We start from the raw sequence: 18,675 nt of genomic DNA on the forward strand, positions 1-18,675 counted from the left end.
AATGCACTGCACTGTCCAAACACAGTCCATGTGCATTTGAAAGCAAATCTAAAGAGCGATTGCACGCTAACAGGAACAGGGAAATGTACTATATAGTTTACTGCCTATATACACACCTCTGGCATTGTAGGATAGATCAACTTTCAATAAACCTCAATAAAATGAAATGTGTTCCAAAAAAATGAAAATCAACAATTAAATGTACTTCAGCATAATACTTGATTCAAACATATTTTAACTTAATTCTATTTTATTTTTGCTTCTACAAAATCTAGATTTTCGCCCTAGAGAAACACAATAAACTGGTGCCCTCATAATGAAAGAAAAAGTTATTTTTGTTAAACTTTCGCTTACTTTGAAATGTGTATGGTTATTAAAAACAGAGCCATGAAATCAATGCCCCACGATTCTAAAAAGGCTTTTTAAAACACGAAAGTTAATTCTTGTTCAAGGATGCCCGCTAACGTGGTATGAATTTAAAATGTCATTCATCACACAAGGTTTATGCGAATTTAGCCAATTAAGGGAAAACAGTTCGAGTATCTAGTGTTTGCGCTGCAGATAATAAATAATACTAGACGTAGTAAACAATAATAAAACTACAGTTTATTTAAACAATAGTTTTCAGATTCTATTTTTTTTTTCATTTTAGCACTGTACAATAACAAATTACAGTGATTTGCAACTATACTGTAAGTATCTGGTAACTTAATTCAATTGCTATATTAGCCATAATGTAAAATCCGTTTCCATTATATAAATGAACAATATTAGAAATATTAGTAAAATGTCTAGAGATGCAACTTCAGACATAGTGATAATAGCAGGGAAGACATTATTAAATATATTATTCATAATATATAAATATGTCAATTAAAAGCATTGTTAAGAATAGTTAACAATTGTGTGTTTTAAAATATGCGAGAAAACGTTTCACGAAATTTAGCGACACGCCGTTATTAATGCGAACAAACTAAGAATGTAATATTCTATTTATGCGGGACATTTCGAATAATCTGCTGAAAACCGATAAGGTACAGTACAGCGAAGGAGCATCCAATATCAAAGCGTTATGAAAGAAAAGGTTCTATATATATTATATATATATATAAATCAAACTCACGTTGTCCAAGTTTTAGGTGTTAGTGGTCAAATAAATATTTTAAATTAACCTTATTTTGGAAGAACAAGGAGCAGATTATTCTGAAAACCCTTCCTTACCGATTCTCGAATTACCCATTAACGAATTGTGCACTCCTTGAATTATCACGAATGATACATTTGTCGACCATATGTATTTACTTAAAACTACTCCATTATGTTGATTAAAATAGGCATTTCTTTTTTATTTTTATTGTAAATAGATTAACAATTAATTTTCTCGAGCGCGCGGATTCACACTACACACCTCTTCCATTACTTATTTCAATATTTGTATTACTAATTAATAATATGCCTAAGAGTTATTGAAGATTGATGGCTACACACGGAAAACACGTTGTGCTGGGTTTGTGGCACGCGGCTATGACAACAATTCGGTTTAAAAGTCTTCTACATTGCCCACATTTCAGCCTTTAAAAGTATGAGCAAATCTATAAAAATGAATTTGATTCAAGAGTATAAGAAAAGTTACATACAAGAAGATGCCATCAAACCGACCTCGATCTTTTTCGTTGTTTAAGACGGAAAAACCCAGCTTCTTCAACTCAATTTCTATTTGAATCAAAATAGTTTTCCGGATAACCATCCTCTTGTTCAAAGTCCGTTTCTCCTGGCGACGGTTACGGTTGTTCAAAACGCTGAGCGCGTCAATATCACGGGAACATAAAAAACTGGATTTTATATTTTATATTTATATTTAAATGTGTAAATGTATAAGCAAAGTAAGATGTTTCACACCTCATCAAGAATTTAGGCCTGCTACTTACTATTTTCCTTTTTACTCTGATAACTTTAAGAAAATGTAATGACAATTAACGATCTGTTACAAAATTTGCTATTATCTAACTTAGACTTCCGATATGAAAGCAGCGCCCCAGAGCTCTGGAATGTTGTCCCCAAGGAAATCGCGAGAGTCGCCTTCCCGATCCCTTTCAAATCCAGACTCTAAAAATTCCTCTTCAGAGGCTTCGCCCGAACTATGTCTGTCTGCTCCTCTGCACTTCTCCCGGTCTCAAAGTCCTTGGTCTTAATAGTGCTGCTATCTTCCATATTTTCTTACTCTTGGAAAATATAAAACATTATAGAACGTACATAAAACATTATTATTATTATTATTATTATTATTATTATTATTATTATTATTATTATTATTATTATTATTATTATTATGTCTGCGTTTCTTACGCAGACCTACGGTTCCTAGTAGTCCATCATGATGTTTAAATAAATTCTTTATTAATAAGTCTTTAGCTTCCTGATCGTCTGTGGATGTGTAGTAGGTATACTGTACTTCCTTGTTGCAAACGAATAAAATGATATTAAGTCATTTAATAATATCAAGTTATATCTGAATGATATTTTCTTTAATTATTTTTACTCCTGGGCTTTCGTCTTTGATCCCAGGGAGAGAAAATATTCCACCAGAAGTCGTCATGACCTCGGCACAGAAATGAATTTCTTATTTTGCAAATAAAAAAAAGCGATCCATCGTAATGCGTCAGCAGTGCTCTAAAATAAGGTTTTTGTTGTTTCTAAAATGTTCTATCTCTGAGGCAGTGCGCGATATTCTGCATGTTTAGAATTAACAGCCAGTTGTAAGTCCCTTGAGCAAATGAGGAAGTAAGAGTTCTGGCGTTTGATGGTTTTTAATTAAAATCCTTTGAGCTCTTTGAGGACAGTTCCTTCAGAGACATCCGTACAGAAACCCGTATGGCCCCTTTTAGACTCTGCGGGCGGCACGGCGGCGGTTGTTGCGGTGGTCCGCATCCTCGGCTGCTGTCTGTGTGGAGTTTGTATGTTCTTCTCCTGTTGGCGTGCGAGGGCTCCGGGGGCTCCCGCTGCCCAAAGCCATGCTGGTAGAGTTACTGACTTGTGTGAAAACTGCCCCTGGCGTGAGTGTGTGTCTGTGTGTCTGCCCTGCGATGGACTGGCGTCTCGTCCAGGGTGTACCCTGCCTTGCGCCCGTTAATTTGCCGGGAGAAACTTCGGCTCTGGATAAAGCGGCTAGAAAAGAAATGGATTATTTCCCCATCTATGTCGCAGAAGTAACTACAGTAGGAAAACGATCACTTCAACTATATAGGAACAAGTAAAGGTCTATTCCTGCTGAAAAGCAAAGCGAGGCTGTGGAGCCTTCTTCGGGTATATTTATATGTTGTTCAAATATTTATTTCAACATAATATATGTACAAATTTATATTTTGATTCGACTACACATGACGCCCGGGATGTCCCTAATTTGTTTAATCTGCATCCCAGTCGCATACTCGCTGACAATTTCGAATTTACATGTTGTTGTTTGGAATAAATATTACGTTACCATAACTGTCTGGGGTCATTTTAATTTGTAATAAAAAACGAAAAAAAAACTTTACTAAAAAACGTTTAAATACATTATTATTATTATTATTATTATTATTATTATTATTATTATTATTATTATTATTATTATTATTATGTAAGGGTCTGTCCCGAACAGCTGTCGGAAGAATTGAGCCAGTTTTAAGACAACGTTAAAAATAGCAGAATCAGTGTTGGTGACTTCATGCCGAAAATTAAAAAGAAAAAAAAACACACCGTGTTTCTGCCGTGGAGCAATGGGTGAACTAAACGAAATAAAAACATTTTGCTTCTGCAGGCCCCCTTCTTTCACTAATACACACAGAAAACGTTTTAGGAGAAAATAAAGCAGGCAGTTCATTTAAAACAGTATCACGGGGGCAGGAGATCGCCTGGTAGTTGTTATAGTACTGTTCACGACTTGGCGATGGAAAACCAGCGTTACCTGCCAGCTTTAGTGATGATCATCTCCGTGCCGATGTCGTGAAACCTCTTCCAGAGGTCGGCGCACTGCAGCTCCACCTGGATCTCGTCCATGGAGGAGGCCGGGGAGGCGTCGCCGGGCGTGTGGCACAGGTCGGAGCGCGACTCGAAGGAGCAGGACGTGCGCTCCGCCAGTCCCTCGCTGTCCGAGCCGGGGCTGGCCTCCGCCTCTGGGGGACACAGACAGGCTGAGATCGCGGGCGGCCGAACAGAACTCCTCCCGAGCCGCGGAGCAGACCGGGCGCGTCTGCACTGCTTGTGCGCGGAGCCGACCGCTACGGCGTCTTTATCTTTAGGAAAATATTACCTACGGATAAAGCGTATTTTCAGCGCACCGCACAGAAAAGCAGACTTCATGGAACATTTTAGATTTGTTTACACGTGTTGTCACCACAGCTATGCAACCGAGCTCTACTAGGTCTCAATTTCCCTTGACCACGCTAGAGCTTTGTAAATATTTATGAGGTAACAGAATAGATTTTATGGCCCATTAACGGTATTGTAAGTTTGCTTTATAAAATAATACACTGACTAACATCGTTGTATTGCGCTACACAACACACAAAACTGATTTTCAGTGTTTAAAATCACTCTATAAATGAGAACTTTTAAAACACGAAGCACCTTAGCCCAGTGTTATAACACATAAAGCTGATCAACATTTAAAAAGTTATATACAAATAACCACAACAAATGGGTATCAGAACCGATAGGAGTTATTGCCTTTTCATGCTTTCAGTCCAGTTTAAATTGACGCCTCACTGTTTTCTGTAGGCAACAATATAAACATTATAAAAAAGAATACATGTACAAAGCTGAAAAGGGAGGTTTTATAATACAAATATTTCTGTTCCCTAATTACAGTCCGTCTAGAGCTCTAGACCAATTTAGATAACTGCTGTAAGACATGTATTGCTAATTGTAGACAAACACCAAAGTAATGTTTTATGTGATATTTGTGTGTTGAGAGGAAGTACATTCAGATTTCTTACACATGTAAAAACCTAACTTCATGTTCAAAAACAACATCAGCTACAACAACGATAACAATAATAGCTTTAAACAATTACTGATGTGTTCAAAGTTGGTTTTAAAGCTGTGCAAAAGAACAACAGTGTATTTGCGCATGTTCGATGGACGATATATAAAATGATTGTTTTTTTACCATTATGGTTTAGGGATGGTCAATAACAGCCCCTAAAGGCTAAAAATGAGAACAAAATTGCACATTCCAACCAGTGAAGGTTTGCATCTGTCAACAGGAACCAGTGAATTCTAGATTATAGACAATTATGATCTTTGATTGGCAGTGAAAGAAGATTCACAACCATGACCCGTGACTCCCAACAACAAACAATTATTGTATAATCTGGAACCACAACATACGCATCAGACTGGGTCATATTTGGGAAACGTAGTTTGGTGACTAGAGGAGTTGAATTATTGCAGTACATTTACCACACAACAGGACAGCCCCTACAAGAGCCTTAATTACAGGTGTAATTCCACTTCTGAGCCAAGGGCTGCTGAAATTAGAACTAGCCTTCTATGAAAATCAATTGTTTTACTTTTGCCTTACAAAATATTTTCATTACATTGTGTGTATGTGTTTAATATGTGAGAAAAATACATGATAAAATTAAAAAAACAGCATTAAAATATTGTTAACCATACAGACTACATAATGTTAGACTAAATTGCTCCATTTTGGATTATTCACCTCACGTAATTGTGAGTTTGCATTCATTGAATACGGAATATAGAAAACCTAAAATACTGTACACAAGAAAAAGAAAAAAGTACTTTTACTTTTTATTTAAAATGAGTAACTGCCCATTAAGGAATCATTGCCTTGTAGCAACATTTTAGTAACTAATAAAAATTAATTGCAAAATAGTTGAGTAGAATAGTACTCTTGTCTGGCTTGCACAGCAGACGTACACATTTAGACCCGAATAATTTACAGATCACACAAACAGCAGAGCAAGCGGTTACTTAGAGTGGACTACAACCACAGGACAATAGATCTTGAGAAATTTCCAAACAGCACATAGACATTCTGGAGTAATGTTAAACAGGAGTTCCCCGAGGGAATCTGATCAAAGAGTGAGCAGACCTCGTGTAAGAGACAGGACCTACAGGTTGTAGGGAGAAAACAAGTATCACCTGAATTCAACCTCACGTACTGTACATGCAGGTCAGACCTCCAGAGAACCAGCTTTCATCTCTCGGTCTGACCTGTGTCAACAGCGCCCCTCCCACAACAGCACCCTCATTGTACACGGAGAAGCATTCAAACACAACAAATGAGCACTGGAACTAAATGCATCTCTCATCCTCTCAGTGAGTAGTCCTTAAGAAAGTAATGAAGCCGATAATGACATGTTATCTAACATCTGGCATTCTTTGTCAAAATGTCTGCAACCAGCAAATTGTACTCACTGTACACTAGCCAAAGACTTAGCTCTTTTAAAAGACTGTGATTTTACGAAAGCCTGGTTATCAGGATATATACTGTAATGACTTGTCATCTGCAGAAGTCTTGCAATAAACAGTATTCCATGATAATGTATTTTCAGAAAAGTATACTTTAGACAACAACAGTGTATTTGCACCCATCCTTAAACTTCATTCTATACACCTCTATTTTGTGTATATACTGTATGTGTACACATCATTTCATCTTAAAAATATCGAATATGAATGCTTTATTTTTAGGTAATTGTTCAAATTTATCTTGCAAGTCTCATGAATATTATGTTTCACGGATTTAAATTGTGCATTCACCGCAAGCATAATAACTTTAATGTATAAACCAGGGAAATTACTACTGTTGTAGTTTACCTGCGTTAGTAGAAAACAGATACTTCACCTCGGTGAAACACACTCTGGAAATGTGTCTTTCTTCACATTTGCCAGAGATCCTGTGTGTGTCTATTCTGAACGGGCCTGCTTTTAAGTATCGAGGTGATTACTGGCTTGGCAAGAGGGAGAGGGACCTCAGAGGGCCATACAGCTTCTCCTGTGCAGGGAAACAGTGGAGAGAGCTGTTGGAGCTGTTACAGGAGAGTGTGAGTCTTTAATAGAGGCTGACACAGAGCAGGGAATCAGAGAAACAGTCCAGACTGGAACAACTGCCTTCGCTGGAAATACAGTCCACATTTTCAACAAGCAGCACCTATCTGTTAAAGATATACTGAGCTAGTCATGTTAAAGCCCAGGACACAGTGTGACATATGCACAGCAAACCCTCGGTTAACAGAACTACTGGCGGGAAGGGGTGTCTGTTAAAACACAAAATACATTTTTTACACACACTTTAAATATGCTTGGTGGATTTTTTTAGACTTATTTTTTAACAATTGCAATCAACACAGCCAATGAAAATTGTTGCTTCTAATCTGAACTGTCCAATCAGAAATACACAAGCTCTTTATTTCACGTGTGGTAAATACACTGCATAGAATTTCTTGAAAGCACATGAAACACCCATTGCAAGCAATTGACCTACCCCTGGGTCACCAGCACTGCTCCTGAATTTCAAACCTAACCTGTGTGGTGGTTGTTTTGATCGTGTTTTATTATGTGTGCCTGTTATTGCAGGGAAAGTCAATTATTTCTGATTTTTACAGACAAAATTCCCTTTTAGCAGATTTTGTCCCTTCAATCTGAAGTTTATAAATATGAGGGTTTATAAATATACCATATATCATACAGTTCTTTAGAATTTAATAAAATGACACTTGCATAATAATAAACATAAAAAGGAGTAGAAGAGAAATAGAAAGGAAAGTAGTAGAAGGATATTCTTCTCTGACAGACACATTAATAGGATATGTGAATTACTAACTATGGCATTACGACAAAGTGCCTAATTTAGACATTTGTGTTAAGACAAATAATAATGCTCTCAAGAATGGGACATCAACCAATATGTCCTCTTCTTCTGTTTGAAATACTTGTTAGTTCTGTTGATAACAGTGGGATTGACTATCCCTGTTTCTGTTAATGAATAGAGTAATACACCAAAGCATTCACACAGATATGCCTTACAAGCCAAAGGAGAAAAGTGACAATTAGGACTGGGACATCCCTGCTGCAGTCTGCTTCCACAGATGAGGTCCCAGGAACACCTTAAGAACATGAGACAAGTTACAGAAGAGAGGGAGCCACACAGCCCATCTAGCTCGTTTTAGTTAATTGGTTAATTGATTCAAGGTTCTCATTCTGCCACTTCTTAAAAGAAGCCAGTGTATCAGTTTCACACACGTGGCACAGCCCCCAGGTATTCAGGTATTCCCTGTCTCCCCAGCAAGTACGAACCAGGCCCGAGCATCTTCCGAGAGCAGGCGCGTCTGTCAGTTTTCAAAATGGGATGGGTAACCTTAGAGGTATGAGAAAAGTACCAGACTGGAAAAAAAAAAAAAAAATTATCTCATATGAAAAGAGTTACAGCTGGTAGGTTAGTTTCTACTAAAGCTCGGTTTTAGATTTATTTTTGCAAAATGACCTATGGTAAAGGCTCCAGCTGTCTGGACTCCTGTGTAGGTAGTTGGTAAATGCTGAGGGCTTCACAGAACACAGGTGCAGTCCACACAGGCCTGCGCTGGAACAGACACTAGCTGTGTAATGTTATCTATGGAACTACACTGTTATATTATATACAGAAAGAAGTCTACGCAGCCTTGCAGCAATCCAAACTTCGATCAACATTTGTAACTACGCGTGTGTCAGGGACAGGAAAATTTGAGCAGGCCTCAGTACACCTAAATTAACTGCAGAAATGGTATTACTAATACAATTATATGGTCTGTAAACTAAAAAATTACTTGTAGGCTTGACAAATTCACCCATCGCAGAAGACTCACATGATCTTGGCCATGATCTGAAATTTTTGTTTTCAAGAGGAGAAGATTAGTGCCAATTTATGACTATGTCTCCAAAAGAACACACAAGTTAGAGAATCTTTTTCCATTCATTGGTATTAATGCTCATACTGGAACATAAATTAATATGGATAATAATATTTAGATCCTACAGCAATATTTAAATCACAGCCAGCCTTCCATCAATGTAATATTATGATAACATATGATGTATGATGAAAAGTCCTTCTGACAACAGTTATATAAAAAACACCATGTACTGTGGTTCCTGGCTCGATACATTTATATGCTGCACAGCAGAGATCCCGGGAAAACATGATGTACTGGGGCACCATGGGAACAAAAGGAGAGCGAGGATCTCTTGTCAATCATCATGGCCCACTCTCCATAAAACCTGTCATATGTGTTGCATTTAGCTATTGAAGCGGAAAATCTGTACCACCGTCTCGACGCAATGCTTTCAAGATACGCAATACCTTCTCTACGTGATTTCTCTAAAACAGGGGTCTCCAACCCTGGTCATGGAGACAGAATCCCAATTCAATGCATTTCATAGGTCGGTCTAGATTTCCTGTTTCGAGCGACGGGGAACACTTGCAAGCTATTAATCAATTAAACAAGTTATTTTTTCCATTAGGGTAACTATGCTGTTTGAGAGCTGAAGGGTATTTAGATTTCTTGCCAGGTGAACTCCAGTTACTTAATTGAACAAATTACCTGCTCAATCAAACAGAATTAAAACGTTGTAAGTATTTAGAAATTGGTGAGTAAGTGGTTATATATAAAAGCTGTTGGATTGAGACTCGACAGGTCCACAGGCAAAAACAATCACCAAGTATTGTACAAAATCCATATGATACATGTGTGTATACAATTGATATATCAGTGACTTAATGTCTAGTTGGACTCAAAATACATCCACATATAATTTTCTGGATACATGTTTAAAATATATTCATAATTTGCATGTGTGCATACAAAGAGAAGCATCCGTACTCCTGTGCAAACAATGAAACGTTAAGATTATGTTGCATAATATGGGTCCAAATCACAACCATATGCTTAATGAAAAAAACAATGCTATAATAACACAGCACCATAGCATGTTACACACAGTACATATCTTTAAAAAACAACTGAATTGCAACTGCATGGACAAACTATACATCAATGGTTTACCGCAACAAGGAAGTGCCACGTAAAACATGTTCATGTCTACACGAGTGGAAACACCTTCACAATAATGTGACTAGCCACAGGTCGAAAACATCAGGCAGATCCACGGAAAACCTCAAATGTGTACAAGGCTGAAAGTCTGGGAACTGGTATAGCAAAATTAATTAGTGAGAAAAATAAGCAAACGGGTCAGACCTGAGAGTCCGAGTACAATGTCTGTTAAAGCCGAGAGACTCATTATAACGAAGAGTAAAATATAAAGTAAAATAGACAAAAGTGAGGAACAAATTTGGCGGACCCTGCAGGAACAGTTCATAAGACCATCGGACAGTGATATCCGAACAACCCTACCCTTCTCTAGAAAACAGACACAGCTTAGTGTACTGTACATGGCACGATAATCCAATTGGGCAGAAGTAATGAAGACATTTACAGTATACTGAGAATTTCACTACAACTACAGGGAAGCATGATTCACCTTGTGGTGGTTTAGATCTTAAGAAACTCTCACTCTATTGAAATAGATACTTAAAGTATTTAAAGTGCAGAATCTGCCTCAATGGTACCAAATTATTGCAGATTCATTTGGCCATAGCTTCATATTTTAGCATAACAGCGATTCACAGTTCTCAATCCTGACACAAATTAAAAGTAATTCCTGAGAGCAAGGGGTTCTGTATGGTATAGAGATCAGCGCAGTCTTCTGTCTGGAACTATGGGGCCTTCATTATTTCTCTTTGCATATGATAAAACAGTTTTTAAAAAACAAATTTTTTCTTGTTTTTTCTATCGATAGAGTCAAAAAATGCTTGTTTTAGTTTTTTAAATTGTAAATTTATTTAAAAGATATCATACTCATCTATTGCTATACTGCTGTGTATCTAACTCAAAGTTTAACATTACAATGTGAAACTTCATTATAATATATAATTCTGTCCTACCTATTTGCAAGAGAAAGTCTAGATTTTCCAAAAATATGTATGCACTCAATAGCAAAACGAGTACAATCAAAAACAGATTTGTTTATCACAAATGTATATTGTTCACTTATAATATTTATAAAATGCAAAGAAGATAGTAATTTTTAGTCCTTTCATTACAGTGTTCTGGACAAGATATTTTAATATCTTTATTCAATATATCAGAAGAATAAAACACCTCCATTTTGCTCATGGAGCTGACCTTAAAACTGCTCCAGAGCTTTCACATTTTTCGTTGAGGCCCATCATCCGAAAAGGCGCACAGCCGTGATGAATCCTGCTTTGCTAATGCTTTTGGTTTTCTGAAACTTTTGATCTTAATTTTTGCTCCAGTCATGTACTTCCAAGTGTACAGCATATAATATTTTGAAGGCAAACATTTGAGAACAATTCTCTGCTTAAGGAACAAAAAATAATAATAATAATAACCACACACACTGACCACAAGAAAGCTGCTGCTCTGAAAGTGTGTAGGCTACCATTTGCTCACTGATGATCATACACAGCGCTGAAAAGACAGGACACCCACATTCAGAAAAATGCGGTGCCAGCAAACTTCAAAGTCCATAGCCTTCAAGATGCAGAGGTTTTCAAACACTGGGGCACGACTCCAAGGAACAGACCAAAGCTAACCCCGATAAAGTAGGAATTAGAATTTGTAAGGCGACTTGCTCAGCCGCCGGTGCTGTCCTCTGCGAGGAAACTGAAATCACCTGCAGTGTCTTATCCAGGAGCTGGCCCAATCACTCTCCCGGTGCCGTCCGTAATAGCGTCGGTCCCTGCTAAATTTCCATTGTATTTACTTGATTTATTTCAGCCCAAACGTACAGTAGTTAATACGAGTAATCTCGCAAATGTATTTTTATAGTAATCTTTCGGTAAAACCTGATTGTCTCACTGGGATTTTCTTAAATAGATGCGTGTCTTTCTTGTTAAAGCCAGTCACAATTTACCACAAATCTCGATTAGAATTCACCACCACGGTGCTATTTTTAATATCCTCCTCACAGTCACAGGTAGACGTGACAGGAGCTGGTGTTCTTTTTGCTGTTACCGATGTATTCCGTTTTTTACAAACGAGCGAGCTGGGAGTCGCGCTGCTGGCGAGCTCTTGTAAAGCGCAGAAGCGCAGAAGACCGAGGACGATGTGTGAACAGAAATGATTTAACATCAAGACATTTCACTCGGCTGGTGTGTGTTTCTGGACTATGGGCTGTGAGACACATTACGGTCTAGTTCATGAGGAAAAATACTTATTCCCCATTTTGGGATAATTTATTATAATCGGCAAAATGAATGTTGTAGTTCAGGTGGGCGGCTGCGTCAGAGGAACAAGTAAAGGTTTATTCCTTCCTGAAAAGAGAGGAAAAGAAACACAACCTTTCGGCTGTGGAGCCTTCTTCGGGTGTTAATTAATTCCAAATTAATTGTAGATAAGAGTGATATAAATGTTAGAATATCTTGCACTTACTCCTCCAGACTGTAATACCTTTCGGGGATTATGAACGGCCTAGTTCCCAGAGAGAATCTCCTTTTCATCGCAGCAATCCGAATCGCTCCCATTCCCGTGCTATTGAAGCTGCGGTTGTTAACACAGTCGAGTTGTTTTAATGCTTCTGTCATCTGGGAGGAAGAAACGGAACTCCCAGAGTTTCATCCCTTACTCAAAATACGTGGCTGTGAAACAATACGTACGAGCACAATACTGTGCAAAGAATACTGAATGAAAATTCATTAGCTTGACGACGCAGTCAACTTCTGACAGAGAAAATAACTCCTTTATTATTATTATTATTTAGTAACTGAAGATTATTTATAAATCTAGTTATTGGTATTAAGAAGTCGTGCATGTACAATTATGATAACTGCGTGTGAGAATGAATTATTTTTTTAAGACGTGCTGTTGTGCACTGGCCTAGGCGCTTGGCTATCTGCGCATCACACCAATTTAAAAAATACTACTGTCACATCGCTTGGTGTCTCAAAAGGAAATGATAGCCCAGAACGAAAAATAGGTTTGTATCTCAGTGTTGTTCTTCAGTAATCGCTGAACTGAAAAATATTGATTAACAAGAGAAGGCATCTATTTCTGGTTGTGGGAAATTGATTCGGGAATGAATTTGTTCAACTATGAATCATGTATTAATTTTCACGCATGTCGCTTTCATTAATTTACAACACTGAAAATGTTTCACAGTGATTTAGTAAGACTCCGACCACAACTCGTCCAGGTTGAACTACTGTACGGAATCGCAGAACGCCCGCAGAAACTGGTTACCCTACTTTTTTTGTGAAGCTGTATATTTAGTACATCCTCTTACCTTGATTAACTTTCAAATCATGTTTTAAGTAGTACATGCTTTTCATTGTGACCAAAAAATAAATGTCCCACTTTCAATTTCTACCGATGGAAAAGCAGGCTATTTTAATGTTCATAAATTCAATGCAATGATCCCCAAAACAAGCTGTCGCGTATTGACATGGATAGGCGTTCAAAGTGAGGTAGCATTTAAATAGGTGTGAACGACAAAAAATGTGAACAAAAAAATCAAAGTTTATTATAATATAAATATCGATATTTTACTTCTTTATAAGCATCTGATCAAACTTTATTTCAAGTCTTAATATTCCACATCCGCGTAAATAACTCACTCCTCTGGTCCTACGAGTACATTTTGCTGTATAATTAAATCAAAACTCGACTACGCCACGCAATAACAGTAAGGCCTACTAATGTGATAATAATAACAACGGCATAAAATGACAATAATAAAAATCGGTATTTTATGTTCGTTTTTTACAATTGAAATTCGCAGAAATGGGCATATAGTTAGAGCAGCTTGATAAATTGTGAGCAGGACTTTTGCTGTGCGTCACCCGATCGATTTGGAACAGCTCACTGTGAGAAACTAACCGGCAGGTCGAAATATGTATTTAAAATTATTTAAATAGACCACTCTGCAATATTTTGAATATGAGCATATTCTTGAAAATTATGATGGCTTTCAAATGTTATTTTTCAAAAATCTGTTAATGAATTCATTAATGAATAATTGTAAGAAAATATATAATATTACTAACAAATCAGTTTTATGTCGACTAGGTTATGTGAAGGATGGAGCATTTATAGAAAGATATAACTGGATTATAATTGCATCTATATCACTGCTCGGTAGGTGAAGAACAATTGAAAGAATAAATGAAATTACAGTATCTTTAAATGGTTTAAGAAACGCAGCAAAATCAAAATATCGCAGCACAGGGTTGTTGGCAATTTATTGCACGGTTTAAAATAAAACTAAGCGTGATTATAATATATAACAATTTTTTAAATTTCGGATTTTTTTTTCATTTTTGCAGGAAAATTAAAATACATTTACCATTTCATTTAAGACACTGGGAATATGACAGTACTGATACTTTCAACGTGTGTATGCTATTCGCAAAATGACACTACAAACCGATGTCCGATGCCCCAGTGTAATACCACCGGTAGTATTTAACATTCGCGCATACGTCGATTTGATTTTTTCAATTCATATACAGAGCATTCACATCCATAACAAGTTCCGATTTCAAAGCCCCCAAAAACAAAGATTTTGAGAAGAGAACGCAACTACACAACGTTGCAAAATAGCGAGGTCAACATATGTCTTGGTTCTAAATCCCTGTTGGCGTGTACATTAGCAGAACAATTCTGTTTCATGATTTGTATATATTTAGCTGCTCCATTATCAAAACTCTATTTTTCTAACGATCTCTATTTAATAGAATTCTCCCTATACAGTATATACCTATCATTTTAAATAGAACTTTTCATGTATTGCGAAGGTATACATTTCTGTTTTAACAGTGAACAAATACATTAGTTGTTTTCCTCCTGTGTTACATTTTAATAAAAGGAGAAATGAAATAATTTACATGTACTGTTTTTCTGTGAGCATCAACAACTCGATCATCTAGGAATTGTGCACATGAACTCGTTGCAGAAAGGCCTCTTCCTAATGTAATAAGTAGAACAATTCTCCGCTGTTAATCTGGCAAATCAGTCTCTGCACGTGTAAATATCGTGAAGCGGCGGTTTCAGGAGATCGTGTTTGATACTCGAAGTAATAAGATTGATTTCCCTAGACTTCACTGAAGTATTTATACTTGTATGCGTGCGTGCATGACACTATATAAATAGAAATATTTAATGAAATATGTCTGTAAGAGTTTAATACGCCGAAACCCGCAGACATATTTGAAATGACCTGCAGACATATTTGGACTATGACAAAACCTCTCTGAATGTTTCGTCTTGGAAAAATAAGTATATAAAGAATTTTCATACTTTTTGCCGGATCCCAAAAAAAACGGGGAACAGATTTTGTAAATCAGAACAAAATCGAACACCCGAATAATCGATCAATACTATGAAAGTGGAATAAGGGGTCTTTTGCGGTACGAAAATATGTTAAAACTCCAGGTGGACCACAATGTCACCATACCAACAGGTATGACAGTTGAAATAAGTGTCATAATAATAACATTAAAGCCTGCTGATGATCAGAAAACGGTTCAGACGAGCCTTCAGCTATTTACTCGTCTACCTCTTTGACTGATGAATTGGTTGAATGCACTTGGATTAAATTGTTTAATGTAAGACTAATCCAGCCAATATCTGTGGTCATTTCTATTTCCTGAACTCGTTTCGTTAAATTATCTGTAAAAACACACAACCAGTCAAGCAGTCATCCAGTATTACAGATACGGGCCTTAATACAATTAAAGTGCCATATTTCCTGATGGCAAGACGGGATCATGTTTTTTTCTCTACTCTATTCGACTCTCTCAGCCCCCGCGGGCGCACGGCGAAGCTGTGGAGATGTCTGCCTCCGAGCAAGCCTGTCGTCTGAGCACTAACCGGGGTGGATATCCAGACAGTGAGCCGGGTCGTCCTCGTCTCCTAGCTGTCCACTGGGGCTGAGGCTCTCCATGGACAACTCCAACTCCTTCTCCTCCCAGTCTCTCAGCTTCCTCTTCTTGTTCGTCCCAATCAACGCTTCGACTGAAAAGGCATGAGCCCTGGAACTAAGCGCCGCCGCGGATCTCCTTCTGTCGCTCATTGTACAGCAAATCCAAGAGAAGAAAACAACACACTCACACACACACACAAAAAAAAGAGCTCCTTCCAAAATCACCCGGAAAAAAAAAACACTTACAGAGAATGTTAAAGACGGAAACACTTGCCAAAAAAAAAGTAATCCAGCGACTATGACTAGCAAAGGGTTACATCAGCTTTTAAGGATGAGGTTCCATGCCTGGAGCTTTTCCTAGTTTAAAACCTGTCGGGAGATTTTGTTTTGGAGGGATCTCGGGCTTTGGAGCGCCGATTGCTGCAGTTCTTCTTTCTTTCGCTTCTTTCGGGCTGTCTCTGATTGATACTCACTTCTGCGGAACTTTTTTTTTTCTTCGGGAAGGACCCGGGCTGCCTCCGTGCCCCTGTCAAACGCCGGGCGTCCAATGGGCGGCGCGGAGAGGGAGCGCAGCGAAACGTGTCGCCCAATGGCGGCGCGGAGAAACGCGAACCCCCCGGTGTGAAGCCCTCAAACCAGATGGTCATTACTGGACATCCCTTCAATTAACCCCATCAGCACAGCGCGGCACTGACAGCATCACAGCACCTGAAAAAGTGGCCACCGCGACAGCTGCGGTTTAGGCTCAATCCGTCTAAAGGAAAACACATTTATTTATATATATTCTGATGAATATCATTGCAGCTTTAAACGCACACAGCATCTGTATTCTACTGATGTATGGTTTCCCCACGTTAAAATAATAAGAGGCTTCTTAAGCGTAGAGTTGACTCTTAGTCTATACAGTACAAGAAGTCTCTCACACTTGTCTTGCAGTAGGAGTTCTGCGCAGACACCTCGCCGGCTCTCTCGACAACGGGCCTGTATTTGGGAAACCAACGGAGAAGTTCAAACGTCTTTTAGGCCCTCTTTCGTGCTTTTGCGATCATTGTTTCCGAGTTTAAAAGTAGTAAAGTCTCCATGTGCATGCGCTTTTATTCCATGCAACCTGACATTTACCGTACATACAACTATCGCAAAATGAGTCTAGAAAAGCAATAAAAGTGCATTATTTTTGTGATGCAAGTTAGGTATTTCATATGGTGATGAAAGCAGTTTATTTAGGAGTGTGGCACATATATTTCGGATTCATTACGTCTCCTATACTATACATTTTTTTTCTTTCATGTATAGACCACATTTAAAAGGCTCACATTTCGAGACGCGAGTTTCCCTCTGTTTCAGTCTAAAAGGCGTATTAGGAAAGACTCTTATTCCAGGTCGCACGTACGGTATGATCCTAAAACATGCAATATGCCACGGCAGTTAGACGTGAATTGGTTATTTTCTCATTAGTCTGACATGAGGATACCTGTTGTTGAATGAGAGCGCTGATCTTTTTATTCTCATAATTAACCTCAATATTTAAAGGAAACAACCCTTGTCCCATTCTGAAGTTTATGGCAGGTGGCTTGGTCGTTGCGATGAGATTTCCAATGAACTGTGTACAGGAAACAGCACGACGCGTTGAGCTGGATATCTGGTTTATTTCACTAGATTTGATTTTCACAATGATAATTGATGTCAGAATCACTCGTTAAAGGTTAAACGTCGCAAACATCTATCTGTAAAAAACACTAACTAAACGCGACGCCGATAGGAATGACATTTAAATCATTTGCCTGGTTTCATCGTTTATATTCGATCTACTTTATCGACTCCGCAATACGTTTTACATTATAAGTGGAATATTATTGACTACTTAACCAGCAATAGTATATATTGTTTTCATAATAGCAGATGTAGCTGACATTAGTTTAGGTGAGATGGCAGCATTAATAATGATGTTATTAGTAGTCAATGGTTTTGCATGGATTTGGTGAAAATTGTAGATTTTTCTGTTATATACAAAAGGTTGTTCTGTACCACCACAAAAACGCAAGACGCAAAGAAAACTCTCTTGCAGCATTATAAAGTAATATTTTAACTCCTTAAATTGAGAGAAAAATCGCACTTTATGCAAACACTAAGAGCTTATCCCAGAAAACCAGTGAAATCAAAATACCAGCCTGCTACACAGCGCAAATCGTTTTAGATGTCATTGGATTGGCAATAAAACCGTCTTTCTGAATTAAATTAAAATTAATTCGACAAACAAATACGGTTTTAATTGGACACGTACTGTATACGTTACCGTGCTGTTGACAAAATGTTATCTTGCTTATTAACATTACCTAAATACGCATACACACAGCCTAATATATTCCAGAAAGCACACCTCGACTCGAGGGTTTTGCCTTTCCCCGCGAGTTTCGTGACGAGTTGACTCTATATCCGTGTTTATTTATTCCTCTTACTGTGCTCGTCACTGTGTTGAACTATTAAATGTGTGTGTCAAAGTAACTGCTCGCCGGAGAGCACCCGACTGCAAACGTTTCGATTGGGAAGATCGTTGGTAGGAGGAATGCAGATTGAGGTACTCTGGCTTTGCAGTGGGAAAAAAAATAATCGAAAAACAGCAAAATATTTTTTTTCCAAACAACGGCACGTTTTTTTGATTCAGTTCAGAAAATGATATCTCCGTGTTTTGTT

General features: G+C 37.8%; 1 protein-coding gene across 1 annotated transcript in view; it reads right to left on the reverse strand.

The window, feature by feature from the left end:
- Window positions 1–16,659, reverse strand: part of tbx15 (T-box transcription factor 15) — a 36,561-nt gene extending 19,902 nt beyond the window's left edge. Inside the window, exons 1-2 of the mRNA XM_088644845.1 lie at window positions 15,933–16,659; window positions 3,947–4,154 (exon numbers count right to left, since the gene is read on the reverse strand). Coding sequence (XP_088500971.1) covers window positions 3,947–4,154; window positions 15,933–16,134 — 410 coding nt within the window. The 5' untranslated portion in view covers window positions 16,135–16,659. The remainder of the gene's footprint in view (window positions 1–3,946; window positions 4,155–15,932) is intronic.
- Window positions 16,660–18,675: the final 2,016 nt, after the last annotated feature.

The sequence above is a fragment of the Lepisosteus platostomus genome, chromosome 2, assembly GCF_059453375.1.
Source record: "Lepisosteus platostomus isolate fLepPlt1 chromosome 2, fLepPlt1.hap1, whole genome shotgun sequence".
Taxonomy (NCBI): Eukaryota; Metazoa; Chordata; class Actinopteri; order Semionotiformes; family Lepisosteidae; genus Lepisosteus; species Lepisosteus platostomus.